Here is a 25,707-nt window from a genome sequence, read left to right as displayed (position 1 = left end):
GAGAGAGAGAGAGAGAGAGAGAGAGAGAGAGAGAGAATGAATGAATTGGTGAAGAGAGAATTGGAATTATGCTTTGTAGTGTGGGTTGAAGAACTGGGGATATTTAGTCTGGAAAGGAGAAGACTTATGGAAAACATGATTGCTGTCTTCAAGATTGTCCTATGGACTTGTTCTCTTGTTGGCCCAGATGGCAATTCTGGAATTCATCTTTTAGCTTACTTGCAGAAAGGCATATTTTCCCTTGATGTAAAGATGTCCTAATGATTAGAGCTGTCCAATTATGCATTACTTGTTGATTATTTTTGTAAAGATCATTTCCTGCTTACGTCTAGGTTGGATGTCTTTCAACTTTGTAATTCTATGAATTTCTGTATATTTTAGTTATCTGTAAAATAGGGATAATAATACATGTCTAATTTATTTCATAAGGTTATAATGAGAATCAAGTGAAGTAATATATGTGAAAGTACTTTTCAAAAGACTTCTTGAGATGCCATGGGTGATTACTTATCATCATTAATTGGGGCTTTACCCTCAGTTTTTCTTGACTAAACCTTGATTTGTGAATGAAGTCCAGTTTTTCCCTGCTTCTACTACTTTAAGGCAATGGAAATTTAGTACATGGATAATTAAGTATAAACCTACTTTTCCCTCAGTTATTTCCTTAGTATAATTGAGTCTACCTTGGAAGTTTCTCAGATTTGAGACTTGGTTTAAGACTAGCAATTGATGCTTCTCAGTCTGCTCAATTTTGCCAACTACTTCACTTGACTTGAAGCATCTAAGGACATTTATATGATTTTATGTGACTTTTGTTTTGCAAATTTTGACTGTCAGCTTCCAGTGACTCTAAAGGGAAAGGGGGACTGGGTGGGTGGGGTTTCCAGTGCCTGGAAAGCTACCTTAGGATCTCGGGGTATCTTTCTCTCTTCAAGCTTTTAGGTTTTAAATGGATCATTTGTGGATTTCAAGTAATTCACCTTGATGCTGAGCATGTTTTTCTTAAGTGATTATAGAACTAACTAGCTACAGTAGCCTGGAGGAGCTGGAGAAGGAGACATCTAAGGTTGCACTATTAATAATTAGTGAGGTACTAGACAGGGGGTGTAGGAATCCTGTCACTTCTGATTGGGAAGTTTATTTTGCTAAAGGAAGAAGCAGTATGGCATAGTAAGGGGGTGGATTTTATAGTTGAAAAGACACTGAACTTGGAGTTAGAATACCTGGGTACAAATCTTGACTTAGATGTTTCATTTACCATTCATTTATTAAATGCCTTTACCATTGTGCCAGGCACTACACCAGGCATTGGGAATGAAAAGACACCAATGTCCCTGTCCCTCCCTCTATTGGAGGGAAACAATATATTCACAGAGTATTAAGTACAAAATATATACAGAGTGAGGTGAGTAGGGCGTACCTTTTAGGTATGAGGCATGGAGACAGGAGATCAAATAATTTAAATGATGAAGAGCAAGCAGGCCAGTTTAGTTGCAGTGGTCTGTGGGTGAAGGAAAGTCTAGAAAGGCATGCCAGAGTCAAGTTGTGAAGTTTTAAAGGCCAAACAAAGGAGTTTCTATTTTATCCTGTTGTCCTTTGTTCTCAGAGAGGACCAAAATGGTATCACTATGCTAGAATCAAGTTATAGTGTGTCTGACTGTGACTGATTAGACCAATATGAGCTCAGAATGTTCTACCACAGGTCGGGCACAAATAGTCCATGTGAACATTTGTGGTGGATTCTCTGAATTTGTACATTTTGCATTTCTTTTGTGCTCACAGAGCACAGCACCTTCTGTAACGTGGACACACCATGCTGAGCTGTCCTGTGCCAGCATCTCCCATGTCACACAATTTCAAAGTTCTTAAGAGGGACCTTGAGAATGTCCTTGTATTGATTCCTCTGACCACCATCTGAACACTTGACCTCTGTGATTTCTCCATAAAAATAGTCTTTTTGGCAAGCATATGTTTTGCATAGTATCTTAGGGCACTGGCCTTGAAGTCAAGATGACCTAGGTTCAAGTTCCACCTTTTGATAGATTTTATCCTAAAGGTAAGAGGAAGGAGCTTCTTGAGCAGGATAGTGACATGGTCAGATCTATACTTTAGGAATATTGATTTGTCAGCTATGTGTGGATGGTTTGGAGAGAGAAGAGCCTGGAGGATATTGTAGTAGTTTAGGTGGGAGTTGACGAGAGTTCCAACTAGGGTGATGACTGTGTGAGTATAGAGAAAGGGAATGGATGAGAGCTATATTGTGTGGAAGTAGAATGAATAAGATTTGGCAGTTGTTTGGTGTGAAGGGTGAAAGAGAGTGAAGAATAAAGGATCGTGCCAAGATTGTGAATCTAGATGACTGGAAAGATGGTGGTGCCCTCAGTAGTAATGGGGAAGTTAAGGAAGAGGAGGATGCTTTGTTGGGGAAAAATAACAAATTGCTTTGGTCATGTTAAATTTGAGATATCAAACTACCACTGCCACCCCCTTGACCACCACCTGACCTTGGACTCCTCTGGAGAAAGGCCAGGACTCAGAGCTCAAGAACCATGAAAATTGCAGTGCCTCCCACAGTCATCATGAAGGGGAGTAATCCTAGTGGAGCAGGGACCTGCCATCCCTGCATCCACAAATTCTAACCACTAAGTGAATACCATCAATGGACAAGTAAGCCCAAGAACCTTGGGAATAGCAGTAGTCCTCAAACCACTAGCCATACTACCATGACCATTTTCTAGGGTAAGGATTCTTGTGGAGTTGAGTTCTGTCAACTCTTACAGCCACTAAACAAAAGAATATTCTAGCCAAAAGTCCTCGACACTTTGAAATTATTTAGGATTAGAGATTGACACTGTTTATAAATGGAAATGGAATTAAAGTGATGCCTTATCAACTGCTTTATTACTGTACCTATAGACTGTTGGGCCTGTTTGATTTGCAGCTAAAACCTAAATATGTTGTCTCCCTCAGCTATAATGTGAACCGAGAGCAGTAATTGCCTTGTTTTTCTGTTTTTATAGCACATAGTAAGCACTTAATAAATACTTTTTCATGCATTAATTCATTTGAGATGCCAATAGAATATCCATTTGAAGATGTCCAATACAGATAGCTGTCAGTGTAGGACCAGAGTTCAGGAAGGAGAGTAGAATTGAGTATAAAGCTCTGGGAATTGTCTGCATGGTGATGATGGTTGAGTCCATGGAAACTAATAAGAAATTTTCTTGGGGTACACCCAGATGTACAGGGGTGGGACAAAGATGATAATCTAGTGAAGGAGATTAAGGAATGGCCAGACGTGTAGAAGGAGAACAGGGAGAGTGTTTAGGAGGAAGAGGTGGCTAACTATCAAATGCTGCAGAGAGGTCAAGGATAAGGACTGAATAAAGGACCTTGGGTTTAGCAATTAATAGATGATTGGTAACCTTGGAGAGAGCCATTTCAGCTAGTAATGAGAAGCCACATTGCAAAGAATTGAAAAATGAGTTTGAGGTGAAAAAGTGGAGGCAGTGTTTTATAGACAACTTTCTGAGTGATTGGCTGTGAAAGGGAGGAGAAATAGAATAGGGTGGCTTGAAGGGCTAGTATAATCATGTTACTTAATAGTTAGGTGATAATGGGTAAGTCACTTCACCCATTTGAGTCTGAATTTCTTCTGCAAAATGAGGATAATCTCATAGAGTTGTGAGAAAAATTATTTGTAAACTTGAAAGTTCTACCAAGATGTACATTAATAGTAATGCTGCCAGTAGAGGTCCTACTATATATATTTTCTGATGGATAGTTTCTCATTACTTTGGACCTTAGGTCATTTGAACAGTTGTCACTGCAAGACTAGAATTGTGCCAAGTATTGACTTTTTAAAACAATTTAACTCAGCATCAGGTGGAAGATGAGAAGGGGAAGACTGAAGCCAACATCAGTTGTACAGTTTGATAAAATGGGACTCTGAAAATCTCTGTTGTGGAGTAGTGGTATGAGCTCTGGATTTGGAGTAAGAAGACCTGGGTTTTATTTACTGCTATTTTACTATCTGTGTGACTTTGGGAAAGTTACTACCTTACTTTGAAATGAATTTGTTCATTGGGGAAAAGGATGGGAATTGGACTATCTTAGAAGTTCTTAAATCTTTTTTGTGTTACGGACCCTTTTTGCAATCTGAAGTGAGTGGATCCCTTTTCAGCACAGTGGTTTTAAATGTCTACAATAAGGCACCTAGGATTATGAAAGAAACCAGTTATATTGAAATACATTTATCAAAACATTAAAGCAATAAGATCATGGATGCCAGGTTAAGATCCCTTGTAATAAATGATCTTGGATGTCTAATAGACATTTTAAACTCAAATTTGTATTAATTCCTTATATACTTTGAATATTAGACCTTGGTCAGAGGAACTTCTAGCAAATATTTTCCCCACCTACCCGCTTCTATTCTAATTTTAGCTACATTGGTTTTTGTGTAAAACCTTTTAAATTTTATGTAATCAGAGTTGTTCTTCTAATCTTCTGTGATTTAACTTGGTCATGAACTTTTCACCTATCCATCATTACAAAAGGCATTTTCTTTCTTGTTTGTTTGTGATGTGACCTTTTATATCTTAAGTCATGGACCTATTTATACTTAATTGTGGCACATGGTGTGAATTACTGGTCAAAACCTAATTTCTACAGTTTTCTAGAAGGTTTTTTCCCCCAGATACAGAATTTGTTTTAGGAATTTGAATCTTTTGGGGTGGCTAGGTGGTGCAGTGAATAGAGCACTGGCCCTGGAGACAGGAGGACCTGAGTTCAAGCCTGGCCTCAGACATTTAACATTTACTAGCTATGGGACCTTGGGCAAGTCACTTAACCCCAATTGCCCTGCCTCCCCCCTCCAAAAAAAAAAAGAAAAGGAATTTGAGTCTTTGGGTTTATTTAACACCATCTAGCAGAGATTTAGAGATCATAGACTCACAGGGAGAATTACAGAGTCTCCTAGTGGATCCTGGTGGCCATTTACCTAACCTGTATCTGCAAAAGAATCTCCACTGTAACGTGTCATAACTCTTCATTCAGACTCTAACTGAAGCCCTTGGATGAGGGACAATCCATTACTTCATGAGACATCTCTTTCCACTTATAACTCTAATTATTAAGAAATTCTTCCTAAGTTCAAAATTAAATCTGTTTCTTTGTATCTTCTATCCATGGCTCCAGGTCAAACAGAACAAATGTACTCTTTATTCTATATGATAGTCTTACTTAAAATGCTTAAAAACAGATAAAGACCTTTCTAAGCCCTTTTTTCTCCAGGCCAACCGTCCCCAAGTCCTTCAACCATTCCTTGTACAAAATGGCCTTAGAACCCTTGACTGTGCTAACTGAGTTTCTCTGGATTGTCTGCAGCTTGTCAGTATCTTTTGTGGCACCCAGAACTAAATGCATTACTCCCTATCATAGCTGACCAGTTATTCCTGTCTGACTGTTCTTAGTCTCCTTTGCTCATATCACCTACTGAGTGTGAGCATCCCCTAAGGCTCTGTCCTAGGCCTTTTTCTTTTTTTTCTTTATACTCTCTTACTTGGTGATCTCAACTTCTATTGATTCAATTATGTCTTTGTAGCTGATTCCAGTATCCATATATGCATCCCTAGTCTCTCTCCTGAGCTTCAGCCCTGCATCACCACCTGTCTGTTGGACATTTATAACTGTTAGGCTCTCAATTCAACATGTTCAGGACAAAACTTATTAACTTCTGTCCCCTCTTCCACTTATCCTTTTTCTGAATGTCCCTATTACTGTTGAGTACCTTTGTGTCATTCTCAATTATTCACTTCACAAAACCAGTCAGTTGCCAAATATTGTCATTTCTATCTTCACAACATCTCTTGTATTTGTCCACTTCATTGTAATCACACATTCCCTACCCTAGTTAAAATCCTTATTGCCTCTGGGCTTTTGCCTTCAAAAAAAGTGCCTCCTGGGGAGACTAGGTGGTGCAGTGAGTAAAGCGCTGGGCCCTGGAGTCAGGAGGACCCAGTTGGGTTCTGGCCTCAGACACAACACCCACACACCAAAAAACTAGCCATGTAACCTTAGGCAAGTTACTTAACCCCAATTGCCTTGCAAAAAGCAAAAAAAAAAAAAAAGTGCCTTCTGGGGTGGCTAGGTGGTATAGTGAGTAGAACCCTGGCCCTGGAATCAGGAGGACCTGAGTTCAAATATGGCTTCAGACCCTTAACATTTATTAGCTGTGTCACCTTGGGCAAGTCACTTAACCCCAATTACCCTGTCTTCCCCCCTCCAAAAAGCAAAAAAAAAAATGCCTTCTGCTCCAAGTGTCCTCTCTACTTTAATCCATCCTTCACTCATCTGCCAGAATGATTTTCCTAAAGCATAGGTCTGACCAGTTTATTGCCCTCCTGCACAGTATATTCTAGTGGCTCCCTATTACCCTAAGACCAAATAGTGAGTCTTTTGTTGACCATTTAAAGCACTTCACAGCTTGTCCTCTTCCTAGGTTTCTAGTCTTTTAATACATTCCTCCCTTCTGTGAATGCTATACTGTCCTACTTAATATTCTTGGCCCATGACACTCCCATTTCCCATATCTGTGCCTTTTTACTGGCTATCCTTCATGTTTGAAATGTTCTCCTTCCTCCCCAGCATATTAGAGTCACTGTATTCCTTGAATACTTTGCTTAAATTGTACCTCTTACAGGAGTTTTTCCTATCTCTCCCTCCACTCTCCACCCCACTAGTGCATCTTTTTCTAAGGTTATCTTACATCTGTTCTGTATTTGTCTTACATGTACTGAGATATAGCTGTACATACTCACATGCATATTATATAGGTATAAATGTATGTGTATGTATATGTGTATTGTCTTCTTAGTTAGATGTGAACTCCTTGAAAGCAAGAAGTGTTCTCACATTTCTTTGTATCCCTAGGGCTTAGTGTACGTGTGGCATTTATTAAGTTAATAAATGTTTGTTGGTTGATAGTTGGACTAAAATCCCTTGATTTTTTTCAAACACAATACTGTCTAATCATGTTTCCTCCATTTTATACTTGTAAAGTTGATCTTGAACCCAAGTGTAAGACTTTGCTTTATCTCTGTTGAGTTTAATTTAATCTTAGATTGACCAAATGCTTTAGCTTGTCAAGATCTTTTTGGATCCTGATAACAGTCAACCAGTCTGTTAGTTGTTTCTCCCAACCTTGTTTTGTCTGAAGATATGATTCGCATACCAGCTATTCTTTACCCAAAGCATTGATAAAGATGTTAGAATATTGGGGCAGCTAGGTAGTATGGTGGATAGAGCACCGGCCCTGGAGATAGGAGAACCTGAGTTCAAATCCAGCCTCAGACTCCTGATAGTAACTGTGTCACCCTGGGCAAGTCACTTAACCCCAATTGCCTTGCCTTCCCTCCTCCAAAAAAACAAACAGAAAACAAAACAAAACAAAAAGATGTTAAAATACTATCTAACCCTCTCATTTTTATAGTTAGGGAAACTGAGGTAGCACATTAAAATGGAAGCATTTTGACTTCCAGTCTAATACTTTTTCTTTTTGTTTTTTGCTCTTCCAAGGGCATTTGGGGTTAAGTGACTTGCCCAGGGTCACACGACTAGGGTTTTTTTTTTTTTTTTGGGGGGGGGGGGGGTGTTTAACTGTCTGAGGCCATATTTGAACTCAGGTCCTCCTGACTTCAGGCCCCGTGCTCTATTCTCTGTGCCACCTAGCTACCCCCTAATACTTTTTCCATTGCACTTTTCATCCATACCCAGTTTGCTGCCAAAGGTCTATGATTTCTTTGGTGTGACTCACTGGAGAGGCAGTGTCACATAGTAGATAAAGAGTGGCTTTAGAAATCAGTTGCCAAACCAAATTGCGTTTCTTGATGTCCAGCCTTCTAAAGTTGAATATTTGCAAATGTAACTAGACTGATCTTTGGATGATAAGGCATGTGGTTTCTTGCTGGGCCTATATTCAGTCTTTAATTTGGTAAGATCTGCCAGAGCATGTGTTTCGCAACAATGAGGGATCTCAGAAGAGGACTTTAGTGGAGGAAGGATCACTTGCCATGGCTAAAAACCATACTTAATTGACAAGTCTTAGATGGAAGATAACCTTCCTAAAAACTAGGGATCTCTAGCAGTGAAAGAAAAAAATGGATGGGTGGTGCCCTATTGTAGTTGGAATTTTGCTGTAATTTTCATGGACAAGTGATCTAGCCTGGGGTTATACTCCTGCATTAATAAGTAACATGAGTTGAGTTTGAATTCATTAACCTAAATTTTGTGATATGGGGTCAAATAATAAGACTAGACTTGTCCAGAGTCTGAGAATTGGGAGTGTTTGGTGTAGGTGGCAAGACACTTTCCAAACTCTTCCCTCTAGCCATAGTGAAACTCTATTCCCAGTACAGCACCCCTCTAATTCTGTTGCAACTGTGCTTCGGGGGATGATGGAGAAATCAAGTCTTTCAGGAAAAGCCATTGAAGGGACAGTGTTTCTGACTAAATAGGTATTCTCATTTCTTTGGTGTCCCTAACAGGTTCCTGAGCAGAGAGGAAATACTAGTGACAAATGGGAAGGAGAACAACTTGAGGGATAACTCTCTATTCTAACTCCTCTAGCAAATTTGGGCCTTCCCAAAGCTGTTAACACAGAAGAAACTCCATTTGTGACTGCGATTGAAAGGTGCTGGTTTTTATTTTTTTTAATAAGGGGTTAGATTTTGTTCTTTGGATTGGAGAGGCCTTTGCTGCTCTTACTGACCAAGCACAAAACCCTGGTGGAGATACTTAAAGAGTCATAGAGTGGATCCTAGGACTAGCTGGAAGGGATTCATTTTATGGATGAGGAAACTGAAGCCCAGAGAGGATGACTTGCCCAATGTCACATGGACGATAAGTCACAGAGGAAGGATGTGAAACCAAGCAAGCCTTCTGACTCCACAGCCAGTACTCTTCCTATTGTACTATACCACATTCCTAATTCCTCAGTTGATTGGGAATGAGTGAAAGGGGATACCTAGGTTTTAAAAGTGTCTGACTGGAAGCCTGGTGCCCATTAATAGAAACAGAAGTTAGGAGGTAGGATAGGTTTATGGGAAAAGATAATGAAATCTCTTTTGAAGTGGGTTTGAGATCAGTATCTGATATCGAGATGGAAACATCCTGTAGATGGAGAGGTGGAACTGGATAGAACTCAGGAGAGAGAAGGAGGGAGGGAGGGAAAAAGAGAGGGAGGGGGAGGGGAACAGAGAGAGAGAGAGAGAGAGAGAGAGAGAGAGAGAGAGAGAGAGAGAGAGAGTGAGACAGAGACACTGTTTATGTGGATTTGGAAATCATCAGTTCAGAGATGATGGGCTATTGAGATCACAGACTTAGAAACCCAAAAGAAGGCCAGGGATAGAGCCCTAGGGTACATTCATTCACAGAGGGTGAGACTTGGATCATGATCCTCCAAAGGAGATGAGAAGGATCATTTATTAGGAAGAGAATGATCAAAAAGCAGCATTACTGAGAATGTGACTTACATGGTGACATTTAGAACTGAACATGATACTCCAGAGGAGGTTTGACTAGGGCAGGGATTCTTGGTCGTCATAGGGTTAGAGTACTTTGATCTGGAGGTAACCTTAGAGAACACTGGTTCTGCGTCTTCTCTTCACTGAGGCTTAACAAGGAAGGGCATCACCTCACCTCAGAGAGGTAGCAAGCAAGAAGCAGAAAGGGGAAATCACATATAGGACTTTGATTTGGGAGGCAGTTTGATGCTGTGACAATTAAAAATTTCTGAGGCAGAGTTTCTGGGTAAATTAAAATCAGTTCTATTGACTACATCCAGAAAGCAGTCAACAAAACAGGCTTATTCAGTAACCAAAGAGACTAAGCCTGTCGAATCTTCAGTATTTATAAAGTCTTTTGATAAAGGGGTATACCTGAGGGTGAAAATCAACTCTGATTGGTTAACAAATAATTAATAGAAAAATGAATATTATAATGAGAGCTTTGGGGCTGCTTACACTTGCATCACCCAAGTCTTGGTCCAAGAGACTTAACCAATTTCCCTATCAGCTGTTTGACCAAAGGGGGAATCCACATTTTCCCAGACCTGTCTGAGTAAACACAATGAGCAGGAATCCACCCATTTATCTAAACTTGGAATTTCTTTTACTGTCTTTGATCATATCTTAGCCATCCTGGCTGGGTAAGTCTTTGAGAAAGATTTCCCACACTGGTTGATTTATGGATGAGGAAGTAGAAATGGGAAAAAACCTTGGTTCTGATTCAGTAATTAGTTATTAATACAAGAGAGAAATAATCATTACTCTCAGTGCAGTGGGGAAGTGTTGGATTTGGAGTCAGTGAATCTGGGTTTGAATCCTGATTCTTCTGTATTGAATGCAATGTATGACCTTGGGTTAGTCACTTAATACCCCAGTTTCTTCATCTGTAAAATAAGGTGGTTGACCTAGATAATATATCTATCCATGGTCTCAGCTCCAAAACTTTGATCCTGTTATCTCCAAATACTGTTTGTTGTTCAGTTGTTTCAGTTGCATCTAACTCTTTGTGACCCCATTTGGGATTTCCTTGGCAAAGATGCTGGAGTTGTTTGCTATTTTCTTCTCCAACTTATTTTACAGATGGGGAAACTAAGGCAAATAGGGTTAAGTGACTTGCCTAAGGTCACATGGGTAGTAATTGTCTGAGGGCAGGTTAGAACTTAGAAAGATGAGTCTTTTTGATTTCAGGCCTGGCACTCTATTCACTGTGCCACTTAGTTGTCCTGTCTCCAGATATTATGAATTCATATTTTTATAGCTTACAAAGTTCCTTTCACACTGAAGTCTGTGAGTTAGTACCAATGTTATTGTCCCCATTTTAGTGATGAGAAAATTGGAACTCAGAAGTGACTTGCTCTTGACTATACTGAGCTACCTTCTGCTTGTCGAGATCCTAGAGCTGAAGGGGAGACATGAGATCTTTGTTATAGGAAAAGAGCCACTAGTTGATTTCAGAATGTCAGAATGATTTCATATAACAGGACGTCTTTTACTTTGCTAGTGGCTTGTTGCTGAAAATCACAGAATTTTAGAGTTGAGAGGGTCATTTGTGATCATCTAGTCTAACCACATACCTGTAGAACTGGTTTTCTTCTCCAGATTCAGTAGTTAGTCCCCAGCTTGTGCCATGGTAGTTATGTGAATGGATGCATCACAGGAAGGTCAAAAGGTTCTAGGAGAAACAAAAAAAGTTTAATTCCCAGAGTTGTGGTTGAGGAGAGAGAGAGTAGACAGAAGATTCTTGTTAGTGTCAGGGCTTAGCCTTGACTTTAAGGCCCCAAGCCAGAACCTGTGGTTTCTGAGAATATTTGTTACTTGGAAAACATTAGAATAATAAGTGCTTGTTTCTCAGAGACCCTCTAGAAGTTTATATACAGTTTCCACTGGTCTACTCCTGTATCCATTCACCTGAAAGGTATGGACATTGTGACATTGTAAGAGTACTGACCTTGGTGTCAGAAAACCTGTATTCAGATTTTACCACCTGTGTGACCTTGTATACTTACCCTTCCATGTTTTAATTTGCTTATCTGTAAAATGAAAGAACTGGACTAGGGTGCCACCTCCAAGTCCTTTGATTTTGTTGTATACCTTTGAAGTGCAATACCAAGTGACTAGATGAGGACCCTATGATAAAAAAGTTTGAGTTTAGAATGAGATTACCAAGAACTTCATCATTTTTGAGTTGGAAGAGATCTTTTTTGTCATCTGGTTCAGTTTCCTTATTTTAAAGGTGAGGAAACTGAGGCTTATACAGGGGAGACAATTTGACCATGGTCACAACTCTTTTAGTGGCAGACCTTTGTCACCTGGACCAGAACCAGTCTCCAACCTGTGAGTAGCTGGAGCTGAACAAAACAGGCTACAGACAGGAGAATAAGGAATTCAAACAGGTTTAATTTCAAAGTGAGGAAAATGGCTTTCGAGCAGACACATGTACCAGAGCCCCACCCCTAGCGAGGGGGCCGAAGGCAGTGTGGGGAGATCTCAGTATTGTACCAATGGCTACACATCGAGCTGTAACCCTGACAGTGAGGGCTAACACCAACAGTATGACAATTTTGATTAACAGCAGGCCTTCATGACCGGATTGTCCAAGCTCAGAGATTACATGATGCTTGTGTGAAACAGTTCTGGGATTTTGCTGTGGCTGAGATTATCCGGAGGGTGAGCACAAAGGAGTTGTTGTGCCAAGCTCAGGGCACACATAGCCTGCTTACTGGGTCTTAACTCTGGAAAAGAGGGTATCTCCTAATATCTTGACACCTTGGATTAGTCCAGTTCTCTTAGCTGCAGATCCATTGCTCTTTCTATGTTACCACACTTCTATTCAATTTGCTGATAGAGTAATTATCCTCTCTCCTTACCTGGGCATTTGAGAACTTTATCAAATTCTGTGGTCTAACCAGTTTAGGTTTCTCTTGTAAATAGTGACTCCATGACTTTAGGAAGGTGTGACTGTCTTCCAGGTAACCCTTAAAAGTTAGGCATTTCTACTACTTCACTTTGTTGTGAGATACCAGGGTCCCTAAGAGACTTTTGTACAAGTCTGACTGCTCAGTCTGTTTTGGGGGGGGGAGGTAAAGGTCTCCTGATGGCCTTTCTAACAGATTAGAAGGATTAATGAGGCCAAAGGAAAGGAGGTTTTAGGATTCCTGGCTACAGGGCTTGTTCTAGTTAGCCCTGTATGCTTATGTGCTGAGAGGAAGGGTCAGGTTTTTTTTTTTTTAAGTTGTTTTTTTGCATTTAGATTGTTTCTAGAATGAGTGAGGTGATAATCATGATGAACTTTACACTGGTCAGACCTTTAAATTCTGGTTGTTAACATTTTGAGAAAGCCATTGATAAAATTAAGCATCTCAAGAGGAGGACCTTCAAGTTGGTGGAAGGATTGGAGAGTCTGCCGTACAAAGATTGGCTAAAGAAAGTGGGCATGCTTAGCCTCCTGGAGATGAGCAGACTCAGAGGTTAGGGGTGGAGTTAGGCATTAGGGGTATTAGGGTTTTTTGAGGACTGTTTAAAAAGAACAAGGTTTAGACTTGGAAACTGGTGAGAGGTACATTTCACCTTGTTATAAGAAAAGCTTCCTAACAGTTAGAGGTGGCTCAAAGTAGAATGGTCTGCCTCAAGAGATAGTGAATTTCCAATCACTAGAGATGCAGGTCTAACTATGTCCACCCCTCTCTCTACTCTGTAAGATTTTGTTTCCCCATTATCTCTAGGATCAAGGATAAAATTCTCTGTTTGGTATTAAAAACCTTTTATAACCTACTATCTCCCCCTGCCTCCCATCCAGTTTTCTTATACATTATTCTTTGTCACTTCAATCTAGTGACCCTAGCCTCTTTGCTGTTCCATGAATTACACTCCATTACTTAGCTCCAGGCATTTTTTCTGGCTGTTTCCTATGCCTGGAATTCTCTCTCTTCTTGTCTCCGACTCTTGACTTCCCTGGCATCTTTCAAGCCCCAACTAAAATACCATCTTCTCTTGGAACTCTTTCCCAACCCTTCTTAATTCCAATAAACTTTCTCCTGTTAATTATTTCCTATTTATCTTGTATATGGCTTGTTTGCACTTATTTATTTGCTTGTTTTCTCTCTCCCTGTTAGGTTGTAAGCTCTTTGAGGGCAGGCATTCTCTTTTGCCTCATTTTGTATTTCTAGTGCTTGGCAGAGTGCCTGGTACATAGTAGATCCTTGAAAAATGTTAGTTGACTGATAGATCTTCATCTGGAGGCTAGATAACCATTTGATAGAAGTATTATAGTGGAGATTTGGACTCTAGTATGAGTTGCGTTAAACATTCAGATACTATGATTTTTTTTTTTTTGAGGGGAGAAAGCAAGACATTTGAAGTTAAGTGAGTTGCCTGAGGTCACACAGCTAGTAAGTGTCAAGTGTCTGAGTCTGGATTTGAACTCAGGTCCTCCTGACTTTCTGGGCTGGTGCTCTCTACTGTACCACTAACTGCCCCACCTAACTGCCCCAAGATACCATGATTTTGTTATTGCTGTCTTCTTCAGCAAAGGCTCTATTCATGTTTTGCTTTAAAAAGTATATTTTTGTACCATAAAGTCAAGTCACACAGTGAAGTTATCCCTTAGCTATGTAAAGGGGAAAATTGTGAGGCCAAAGCTACAGTAAACCCAGGCCTTGGGAAGGAATTTTCTGAGCTATTTGCTTTGTTGACATTGTGACTGTCTTCTATAAGAGACAAAGCCTGTTTCCTAAGTATTTTCTTTTTTATTAATCTCTGAACTGATAGAAGGCTCTATAGCCACAGTTTAATGAAAAAAAAAGGTACTAGTCGAAGAGTCTGAAGACCTCATTTTCACTTTCTGCTTTTATGTTTGCTAGCTGTGTGACCTTGGGCAAGTCAATTGAGTTTCTGAGATGCATTTTCCTTATCTTGAAAATAGAGATACAAATACTGACTGGGTTGTTGTGAGGAAAGCACTTTGCAAACTTTTAAAAGTTTTATTTATCTATCTACACATATATATTTATATGTCTGTCTAGCTGTCTGTGGTGGTGAGGTGGCACAGTGGGTTGAGCTGGGCCTAGAGTCAGGAAGACCTGACTTCGAATATGGCCTCAGACACTAACTGTATGACCCTGTTTGCCTCAATTTCCTCATCTGTAAAATGAGCTGGAGAAGGAAATGGCAAACCACTCTAGCATCTTTGCCAAGAAAACCCCGAATGGGGTCATGAAGAGTCAGACGCAGCTGAAAAACAAGAGGGAAAGAAAGTGTGTATGTATACACACATGTATATGCATATACATGCGGGCATGTACATATACATACAAACATATACACACATAGTTGAGATGACATCTCTGACACATAATCTCATCTTTTTAGGTGGTAACAAAACCTCCCTCAGCTTAATCCTCATTGGCTTTTACTCTTTGTAAGAGTAAAGGAGGTGTATAGGCTAGTTTAGAACAGTAGGTGGCAGCAGAGGGAAAGAAAGTAAGCTGTCCCATGGTGACATGGATCACCTTTGGCCTTCAGAGAGGACTCACTGCTAACTTGGGGCAGCCGGTGGGTTTGGGAAGTTGTCATCACCCTCAGATCAGCTGCTGTGAGTTTTATTCCTTTCCCTGGCCTGGTCTATTTTCCCTTGTATTGTGTCACTCCAGAATCTAGGGAGGATTGTGTGAACATCTTGCCAAGGATCACAGGGTAATTTGAGTTGGGCATTCATTACTGCCAGGACCTTCTTGGAGTGCTACAGCTGTTATAACCATGAATTGCAGGATGGGCTACACTTCTGCCCTGCCATGTAATGCTGTTTTTCCTCTCTCACCCTCTCTGTCTTCCTAGCCCCTTTGGGGGATGGGATGGATAAGGCACAATTCTGGCATCCAGGTGTATTCAACCATAAATAGAAGCTACTGTTGTTAATGAAACATCAGGTGTGGTGGTAATGATAGAAATTGCATTTTTGACCTTATTAAGCGTAGAAAACTCCATCATAGAGATGAATCTTTTGCTGGGGTTCATACAGACCATCAGCTGCTAGCAGTCCCATGAATTTAAATACTGTCTGGAGTTCTGTGCTAGCACGAGTTCGTTTTGGCTACATACTGGAATGTCAGGCCTTTCAAGTGAGAATTCCTCCAAGGCTACTGGAACTGTCATTGAGTATAGACACCCCTTACCCACTGACCAGGGCTGCTCCAGGACAGTCCTTGTGTCTTCTGTCTTCATCTCATCCAACAAAGGGTTAGTTGATATACCTATCATTAGGCAAAAGGAGAAGAGATTGCTCTACCTGCTTCGCTTTTATGAAGTCTTTCCCATGAAAACCCTTTCTTCTGTTTAGCCTTCCTTCTGGTCTTTCTCTCATCTAACCCCCAGTATATCTGATAATTCATTCTTCTGTACAGAACTCATTGGTGGGCTTAGTTTGGTGCCATTTTGGACGTCTAGTTTATTCCCTATCCATCTATAGTCACTTCTTTCCCTTCAGGACTGTTGTAGGAAGGCAGTCTTTTTAAGTCACAGAATGACAGATTACTAGAGCTGAAAGGGCCTTCCGGAACTCTTTAGCCCAAGGCCTTTAGGCTTAGAGAGGGAAGGTGCTATATTAATAATAGACTAACACCAGTCTTCTGGCTCCTGGGCTCTTTCTGCTACAACCTGCCTTCTACTCTTCTTTTGCTTTGTGTTTCTTTGCTTTGGTTGCTAAGCTAATTGAGGGAGGCAGAGATGTATGGCTTTTCCCCTGGGTTGGCTGTGTCTCACTCAGGCCAATCCCTGGGGAAACTTAAAGGTACTTTTATCCTCTAACAGGCATACCAAAGATTTCAGGGCAGCACAGGGACATTCTTACATTTTTCTGCTACATAATCGGTCTCTTCCAGAAACCTCAAAAGATTTTTTTTATTGCTTCTTTTCCTTTTCTGTAATGTCATTCCATGATACACTCTGTTCTGTTAGGCAGCTCCTGGTCTTAGTGGGGTCAGCTGGGTGGGATTGTAGCAGTGCTTTGTACTTTTCTTCCTAAATGAACTTTTGTCTCTTAGTCATGGAGCCTGTCTCTGTTCCCCAGGGAGAAAGCATTTACTTGTTCTGACGGTTTGGCCATGGAAAAAGAGGGATCCTGAGAAGTACTCTTCCCCACTCACTACCCCAAGGATAAGCAACAACCATATTATTCCTGTCTCTGGGTGGGTGTATAGCTGAATGGAGATGCCTCTAGGAGGCTTGTAGCAACTCAATTGCCAGGGCTGGCCTTGGCATTGGGCAGAGGTGTCACAGGGATTCAGGATCATAGAACTTTTCATAGGAAGAAGAGCAACTACTTGTTAGCTGTGTGATTTTGGAAGAGTCTCTTCTCTCTGGTCCTCAGTTTCCCTATCTGATAAGTGAATAGATTATGTTGGACTATAAAATGAAGGGATTAGATTAGTTGGTCTCCAAGGTCTTTTCTAGCTCTAAATCTTATCACCTTAAGATATTTTAGGTATCATCTAGTTCAACCCCTTTATTTTAGGGATAAACAGTGGCCCAGAGAGATTGTGTTTTGTCTGAGGTCATATTAATCAATTGAGAAACATTTATTATGCATTATTATTATTATTATTGTTATAGCTGAGCTAGGATTTGAACCCAGGTTTTCTGATTCCAATTTCAGTATTTTCCACCATGCCATGATTCCTTCCTTACCTCGTGTTGTCATTTAGCTGTTCTTCCGCTCTCAGGGTTCTCTATGTCCTTTTTTGTGAGCTGGGGCTTCCTACAGGACTGCTCCCTCCCTTCTGGATGGCAAACACTATGAGTGAGTGGTCTAGCAAGCTCTGTTTTCTATGTGCTGGGCTCCTCCTTACAAGCCTGGGTTTGGACTGTCCTACAATCTCCCACCTGGCGCCAGGGTATCATGCCAAGGGCATGGGTTGAATTTCACCCCAGCAGCTGGTTGGGCACAGGGTCTGATTGTATTTTAAGCCATTGAGTGTCTCAGCAGGAACTCGGAGCCCTCCGTTTTCTGGGGAGAGGTTGTTGTGTCCTGTGGGCATAGCCCCCCAGGAGCCCAAGAACTATTAATATATCTCCTGGGCAGGGCTGGACTTTTTGCTGAAGGGGGCTGCACCTAGGCTGAATAAGCTGTGTGAAGAAACCTTTTTCCCATGAGAATAGGGACATAGTAGACCCTACCTTAAGGTTTAGAGTGGCAACAGCATCAGGGTATCACATATCTTGGGATGGTTAAGGTGGGAAGAGGAGGGAGAGGAGGGGAAACAGAATTTTTGCTGTTTGGCTAAAGGAATATGTCAGAAAAAGCACTGGCTTTGGTGTCCTTGGAGTTTAAATCTTGGTTTTGCTGTTTATTTGTCTGTGTGAACTTATCTGTTTCTTAATTTCCCCATTTGTAAAATGAGGTGGTTAAACTAGATGATCCCTAAGACCTTTTCTAGCTCTTAGCCCTATGACTCTTTGTCCATTGAGAGGATTGTCCTAGATAGTTTCTGAGGCCCTTTACAGCTCTAGATTGATCATCTGAGGTGGGAGAAAAGATCAGGAAAGGTACATTAAAATTACAGAGAAGCAGATTTAAGGTAAACATAAAGAAAAACATATTAACTTTTAGATTGCCTCAATATAGAAAGGTCCATCTTAGGTGGTAGCATGCTTTTTATCCCTGGAGGTCTTCAAGTAGAGGCCGAGTAGTCACTTGTTGGGGATGTAGAGGAGATCTTTATTCCAATACTAATTGGACTAAGATGTCCTTGAAACTCCTTTTCGGTTCCAGGATTCAATTCTGTAAATGGGATACTTTCTGCAGTCCCTTCAGAACTGGGTCCCAGGCCTAGTTGTAGGAACTTGTGTTTCTCATTGTGGTATTTGGGATTTTGTAGGGCCTTGTTGAGGCTCTCTTTTCTGTAGGTTTCACAAATGGTTGCCTTTTGGGAAGTTTCAGGTTGTATTGAAAAGACCCTCAGAGAAAAGGCCTTCAACATGGGACCCAGCTGTGTGTGAGTTTGGATGACTTTGTTTTGACTCTCCTCTGACCTAGTGTTTCAGAGTACTTAAAAAAAAAGGCAATCAATCAGCAGCTACTTCCTGAACATCTTATTTCTGCAAGATGGATGCAAAAGTGTGTAAGGCATAGAGCTTACCACAGAATTGGGATATTAAGACATACACATGTGAAAACTAGCTGTACTAGACCAAAGTTACTTATGATCTCTTAGTTGCCATATCCATGGCCTTTTCTCAGTCTTCATTCTCCTTGACCTCTCTGCAGCCTTTAATCATTCTTTCCTCCTATGTACTCTCTTCTCTAGGTTTTAGGGATACCACTCTCTATCTGACCACTCCTCTGTCTCCTTTCCTGGATCCTCTTCCCAGTTCACGCCCTCTAACTGTGGATGTCTCAGGATCTTGGGCTGTCTTCTTTTCTTTCTCTATACTACTTCACTGGGTAATCTCATCAGCTCCCATAGATTTCTATGCTGATGATTCTCAGATCTACCTTTTTTGCCCCAATCTTTCTGCTGACCTCTAATCTCACATTTCCAGCTGCCTCAAATTGGATGTCTAGTAAACATCTTAAACATGTTGAAAACTGAACTCATTACCTTTTCCTCTAAGGGCCTCCCCCTTTCTCTATTCCTGTTGAAGGCAACATCATCATCCTCCTAGTCCCTCAACCTAAGTGGTTATCCTGGACCCCTCATTATCACTGTCTTTTCACTGCTTCCTTTCTCCCCCCGAAAAAAACCCCTATCTCCATGCCTTTGTTCACACCAGTCCCTCAACCTGCTAGGCTCTCCCCTCCATCTTCTCTCAAAATCCTAGAAGTCTTTCAAGACTCCCTCTTCTAGGGAGACCCCATCTCAGTCCACAGTGGTCTGTCTTTTATGAGTTCCTCAAGCTCTAGCTACAGTTCTACTCACTAAGAACTTGTTGTACAATCAATTAATAAACATTTATATATCCAGTATCTAATCTGTTGCCAGCACCTGCTGATTTCATCTTTGCAACATCTCTTCAGGACACCCCTTTCTCTCCTGACACTGCCACTACTCTTGTGGAAGCCTTCATGCCTTCATCCACTTATGCCTGGATTATTGCAAGAACCTGCTGATGGGTCTACTTGTATCAAGTTTCTCCCCACTCTAGTCCATCCTCCATTTAGCCACTAAAACAGATTTTCTTTTTTTTTTTTTGCTTTTTGGAGGGGGGAAGGTAGGGCAATTGGGGTTAAGTGACTTGCCCAAGGTCACAAGGCTAATTTTGTGTTAAGTGTCTGAGGTCGGATTTGGACTCCTCCTGACTGCAGGGCCGGTGCTCTATTCACTGCGCCACCTAGCTGCCCCTAAAAAATTTTCTTAAAGCATAGGTCCAACCATGTTACACCAAGGGCCCCAGGGGGGGAGGGGGGCGCCCCCATTCAATAAAATCTGGTGACTTCCTGTTGCCTTGAAGATCAAATACTACAGAATACTGTTTGGCACTCACAGCCCTTCTTAACCTAGCCCCCTCCGACCATTCCAGTCTTCTTAAATCTTACATTCCAACATGTACTTTTCAGTCCAGCATACTTTCTGGCTGTTCTATGAATAAGATACTCCATCTAATAACTCCAGGTATTATCTTTTTCCCATTCCTGGAATGCTTTCCTTTTTCCAATCTGACTTCTGACCTCCCTGGCTTCCTTTAAGTCCCAGCTAAAAATCTTGCCCCTTGTAGGAAGCCTTCCTTTACCCTTCTTAAATTCCAGTGCCTTCCCCCTGTTAATCATTTCCTATTTATCCTGTATATAGCTTGCCCCATATATATTTGTTTGATTGTCCTCTTCCCCATCAGCTTGTAAACTCCTTGAGGGCAGGGGATTGTCCTTTTTTTTTTTTTTTGGAGGAGGGAAGGTAGGACAATTGGGGTTAAGTAACTTGCCCAAGGTTACATGGCTAGTAAGTGTTAAGTGTCTGAGGCCAGATTTGAACTCAGGTCCTCCTAACTCCAGGGCTGGTGCTCTATTCACTGTGCCACCTAGCCTCCCCTGAGGGGACTGTCTTTTGCCTCTTTTTGTATCCCCAGAGCTAAACACAGTGCCTTGCACATAGCAGACATTTAATAATGTTTATCAATTCATTGTGTGGCAGGTTCTTAGTAGAGCATGTTGAGGGACTGGTGTGAACAAAGGCACAGAGATAGGAAATTGTAAGGTTTTTTGAGGGAAGGCAGTGAAGAGACTGAAGTGACTGGAGTGGAGAGAGAGTGTAGGAGAACAGTGCAGTAGCAGACAAGTAGAGTCTAGATGACCAGAAGTTGAGGATATTATTCTGGAAGGGATACCTACTCAAATCTGAGTTGAGCTCTGAGTTTCTTTTTAGACTCTGCCATTGAATCATCAGTTAGGAGGCAGGTAGATGCTAGGTGACCTTGAGTGCCTGGATAAAGAGTTGGACCCTTTCCCATAGACATTGGTGAGCTGTTGATATTTTCTAATGAAAGTAGTCTTTGTAGTAATTATAAGCTCACATTTATATAGTGCTTAAGGATTGACACAAGGGTGAACTTTGCCTACAACAATCTTGTGAGGTTAGGTAGTACAAATAGTTAATATAATTGCCATTTTTCAGATGAGAAAAGGGCCTCAAAGAAGTTATGTGACTTGATCACAGCCTGACAACTGGTAAATGTTAGAGGTGGGATTCATACTCGAGTCTCTTCTACAAGCCCAGGGTACTTTTAGCTGCACTCATGTTGCCTTTAACTTTAGACTTGCTTCGGGTTCTTTAAGGAAGGAGATTGATTTTTGAGTTGAACCTTCATGCTTAGGGTTGATCTGCATGTGACATTTCTTAGTTCTTCCTTATATGTGAAGAGAGTGTCTCAGACCTGTGGTTGCAGGAATCTGTCACCTTCTTGGGAGCATAAATAAATGCACAAGGAAAATAATCCAAAGTGTCTGTTGGAGCTGAAAGGGAAATGGATGTTGACATCTCAAAGATTCTCAGAATAGCTGGAATTTCTCAGCAGCTGGGAGAGCCTTGGCTCATGCTCCAGCTTTCTACCCCCTGTCTGACCCTGCAACTTGATTGAGTCCTGATCCCATAAGCTGCTATGAGGAGAAGAAACTGGGGTGTGAGGTTGGCAAAGAGTCCTGGGGGTCGAGAGCAAGGAATGTTGCAGATGTGCTCGAGAGATCATAAGATAATAGATTGAGATATTTTTTTCTAACTCTTCATTTTAGGGATGAAGAAACTGACAAGTTGAGTAATTTGTTTAGGATATGTAAGTAGGAAGTATCAGAGGTGGTAGGTCCTACTCCACAAGTGTTGTGTTTATGCACCTGACCCTTTATTCCCTCATTTAGCAGTACTGTGGTAGCTGCCATTGGTAAGGCAAGGTTAGTGCTTTCTAAACTACCTGACGTCTCAGCCTGGACATAATGGGATCTGTCTTGGCAATCCAAAAAGGAATAGGCTTGTGGCACATTTGGTGTGTGGTAATACCGTACCTTTTTCCCACCTGTCCCTTCCCCAACTCCAAAGGCTGCTTGCTCTGGTGACCAGGGGAGACATAAGAACTGGCTCACCACGGGTCCCTTTGGGGGTTCCCTCAAAAAGAGGGCCCTGGAACTTATCAGGGCTTCATTTTATATTTAGCTGAAAACAGTAATGGTCCATGTCTAAGCATGATCAGATTACATCTGGGAGGAGAGTTGGCAGTGCTGGGATCAGGGACCAGCTCTCTTCCCAGCACTGTGGCAGAATTTGATCGGACTCTAGGGGCTGGGTCATACAGGAGGCATTTCCGAGCAGGAAAGATTGGTCTGGGGGGCTGATTTGAAAAACTGATTGGTATCTGGGTTTAGCAGCTGGAGCCACGCCTCAACCCCCTCCTCAATACTTTTGGGACTAGATCTTGCCTAAGAGCACTCCCCAGTGGCAGAGAGTGGAGAGGCTTGACAGCATGGATATGAACATAGTGGCCCGAGAGGCCAGTCAGGTGATGGCCCCCAACATAAACAGCTTTCCCCTACCTGTCCCACCAAAAGCCACTAAGAAACACAAAAAGGCTGTTCTCTTCTTTGAGGTGGAGATTCTGGATGCCAAGACACGGGAGAAGCTCTGTTTCCTGGATAAGGTAAAGATTTCTTTTTCTTGAGTGACTGCTGGGACCCATTTGGTGGGTATCTTGGGAACCCTGGGTACTCTGACCCAGCTTCTACTGAAGCACACTCCTCAGCACCTTTTCTTGTTTCTCTTACAGCCTCCATGCCCATTCTCTATATTAACTCTAGAAAAGTAAAAGCCCATCTCCCAAGGCAGTAGGTGGGCAGGGGTGAGGAGTGCGGAGGGGAGGAGAATCTTATGGGTGGTGCATTTTAAGTAGAAATATAAATGTTTGAGTTCTCACTTTTATTTGTGAAAGTCATGCCACACCCCTAAGTGTAGAGAAAGCAGCCCTTCACTGAGGTGTGTGCATGGCTATAGGAGGTGGGGGTGGGGGAAATTGGGTACAGAAAAGCCACAGGATCATGGAATTTAAATCTGGAGAGTGTCATAGATCATCTAGTCTAATTCCTTCATTTTACAGATGAGGACACTTGAGGCTTAGACAAGTTAAGTGATTTTTTTCCAAAGTCACAAGTATTTTGTAGCAGAGCCAGAATTTGAAACCTGCTCCTCTCACCCAAAGTCCCATCATCTTTCCCCAATGTCATGTTTGCCTCTCCAGACTAACTTTCCTGCCTTCTTCTACTCTGGGCTTTGTACATTGTGGATACTTAGTGTTTGTTGACTTCAGTACCCATTAGTCTCATCAGGGAATGTTTGTAGGCTTGGCCATTCCTAGTGATGGGTGAATGGGAACCAGCTAAGAGATTCTCTGCCTCCCATTTCCCAACTGGAAAATGGGACAGGTCTAAACCCCTAGGTATGATGCATGGACTGCCCTGGAACTCTTTTGAACTCTGGGAAAGAGGAGGATGAGCACGAAAACATAGGTAATCAGTTACATCTTGTCCTTTAAGCCTTGAGTGAGGATTTGATTTGGCTGATACCTGTTACTTGTCAGGAGGAAGAGGAAATGGTTTCACTCTAGGTTAAAGACTCACACAGTGATCTGGACCTTCTCAAGGAAAACCCAGCCCAGCTTCCTGAATCTCAAAACACATTTTCTATTTTTCTGTCAGCCTAAGGAAGTCTTAGTCCTATGTCTCCTGAGGTGTTTAGCCCTCTCTATCAGCCTTCACCCAGAGCTTTCACACCTTTAAATCCCTTCTGACAGCTGTGACTTGAACAGATTCTCCCCTGTTGGTTGAAGGGTTTGGGGCTTCTTTGCCAATCTAAGACTCCTGTTTGGGGCAAGTCTGCCACCTGCAGGTGTTTGCTTGGCTAGTTACTGCCTGTTCCTCGTATCTTTGAGGGTCTGTGCCCTTGGAAGGCAGATTTTCTCTCTCTCTCTCTTACGTTAATGGATATGAGAGTGAATATAACCTTGCCCAAGGCAAGGAAGGTCTGATGGGGATCTTCCCTGACCTCCCCTTCTCCCCCAAACTTCCGCTTCGGGAAGAACGAGATTCTCCTTACTTCCTCTTAGGCCTTTGGGAGAAGCTGAGTGGAGATGACTCCAAGGCTAGAGGGGCTGAGGCAGACCCTGGTATGGGGAATAGAAGGACCTGTCCAGATTTTCTCTTAGAGCCATATACTCTGGGGTTCCCACCTGTTCATGGTCTTTGCTGCCCTTAAATAGATCTGTTGCCATCTTATAAACATCATTTCCTGAGTTTTTGTTTTGAGGCTTATGATTCCTCCCATTCAGCCTTTGTTTCCTTGATGAGGGCAAGGTACTCTTAGACTCTACTATAGGATATCTTCCTGGCAGCAAGTCCCTGGGGCTGGACTGGGGTAATGGTGGTGGTAGCTTGAGCTGGCATCCTTCCACCAGGAGACACATTCCCTTTCCCTGGCTCTCTGCTTCCATCCTTTCCTCCGGCATGGAGAAGCCCCTTATCTCCCCCCTTTCCCTCCTCCCCAACCCTCCAACACACCCAAGAAGAGGTGTAAGATCCTGGCTCCTGGAACTGCCCTCATACCAGAGCTAACGCTTCCCCTGGTGCACTTCTTCCCAGGTGGAACCCAATGCCACCATTGCTGAGATCAAGAACCTCTTCACAAAATCACGTATGTATCTTGGCTCCAGAGGGGGGCACTGGGCCTCTCAGGAATCTCACAGAATAACTGTCAGAGCTGGATGGGGTCTACATGGTCATCTAGTTCAGACTCCTCATTTTACAGAAGAGGAAACCAAGGCCCCCAAGAGACAGCTCCTTCCCTTCTGTTGGTGTCTAACTCCAGAGGAGGAGAAATGAGGGGAGGCACTGAGTGAGAGTTTTATGGTTTACTGCTTCTCCTTGGCCTTTCTTAAGCTTCCTTTGTTGGTAGTGCTGGGCTAGACACTGCCTGATTTTGGGATGTGCAGGCTGGAGCTGGGAACCAAGAACAGGAGTCAGAGTACACTGGTGTTGTGGAAAAAGCAAAGTAATGAAAGAAAAAACCAAACCAAAGTTTTATCCTTGCTGTGAAAATGATTTTCACTGTTGGTTGGCAAGAGCTCCCTCCTGTGTCATTAGTAATATTGCAGTGTTATTTTTAAGACATTTCTTGCTTTCATGGTAGTCTTTGTGGTGTGGTAGAATGACATTCATTAAGTAAATACAGAAATGAATGTGTGAATCCTCAGAACGTTTGGTGGGTTGACTTGAAATACTCCACATTTAAGCAAAGGGGTAAATTGTTGATGAGGAAAGCATTGGGAGTTGTACAAAAAAAGGACTAATTTTCTTTTTTCCCCGTTAGGGAATGTTTCCCTGATATGATGGTATCTCTGGAGTTGAAGCAACAGAGGGGAGAGAGCTTGGCCAGTTGACTGGGGTGGGATGTGTGGTATTATGATAAGGTTTGGTGGGCCACCTTAAAGCCATGTTCCCTGAGGTGATAGATTACCAGGACAGGGTCTTCTATCTTCTCTGCTTCTCTCTCCCTAGATCCCCAGTGGTATGCTGCCCGGCAGTCCCTGCGGCTGGATCCTAGTGAGTAAACACTTTTATAGGGAACCCATCTTCTTTCTGTACCCTCAGACTCTGAGTACTCAAACATCCTGACTCATCACA

The 25,707-nt window shown here is 42.0% G+C and overlaps 1 protein-coding gene and 1 long non-coding RNA gene across 2 annotated transcripts in view; one reads left to right on the top strand and one right to left on the bottom strand.

Annotated features, from left to right (window-relative positions):
* LOC138157371 (uncharacterized) overlaps positions 1-17,364 on the bottom strand; it is a 22,589-nt gene extending 5,225 nt beyond the window's left edge. Inside the window, exons 1-2 of the long non-coding RNA XR_011167376.1 lie at positions 17,247-17,364; positions 11,141-11,238 (exon numbers count right to left, since the gene is read on the bottom strand). This is a non-coding gene — a long non-coding RNA (uncharacterized lncRNA). The remainder of the gene's footprint in view (positions 1-11,140; positions 11,239-17,246) is intronic.
* The window catches only part of TECR (trans-2,3-enoyl-CoA reductase), a 36,388-nt gene that overhangs the window by 6,142 nt on the left and 4,539 nt on the right, over positions 1-25,707 (top strand). The window contains exons 2-4 of the mRNA XM_069082907.1: positions 22,626-22,676; positions 24,667-24,718; positions 25,582-25,626. Coding sequence (XP_068939008.1) covers positions 22,626-22,676; positions 24,667-24,718; positions 25,582-25,626 — 148 coding nt within the window. The remainder of the gene's footprint in view (positions 1-22,625; positions 22,677-24,666; positions 24,719-25,581; positions 25,627-25,707) is intronic.

Source organism: Petaurus breviceps, unplaced genomic scaffold (genome assembly GCF_028583685.1).
Source record: "Petaurus breviceps papuanus isolate PSGF00001 unplaced genomic scaffold, PetGlider_PUasm1.0 172, whole genome shotgun sequence".
NCBI lineage: Eukaryota > Metazoa > Chordata > Mammalia > Diprotodontia > Petauridae > Petaurus > Petaurus breviceps.
This window is presented reverse-complemented; position numbering and strand designations above follow the sequence as displayed.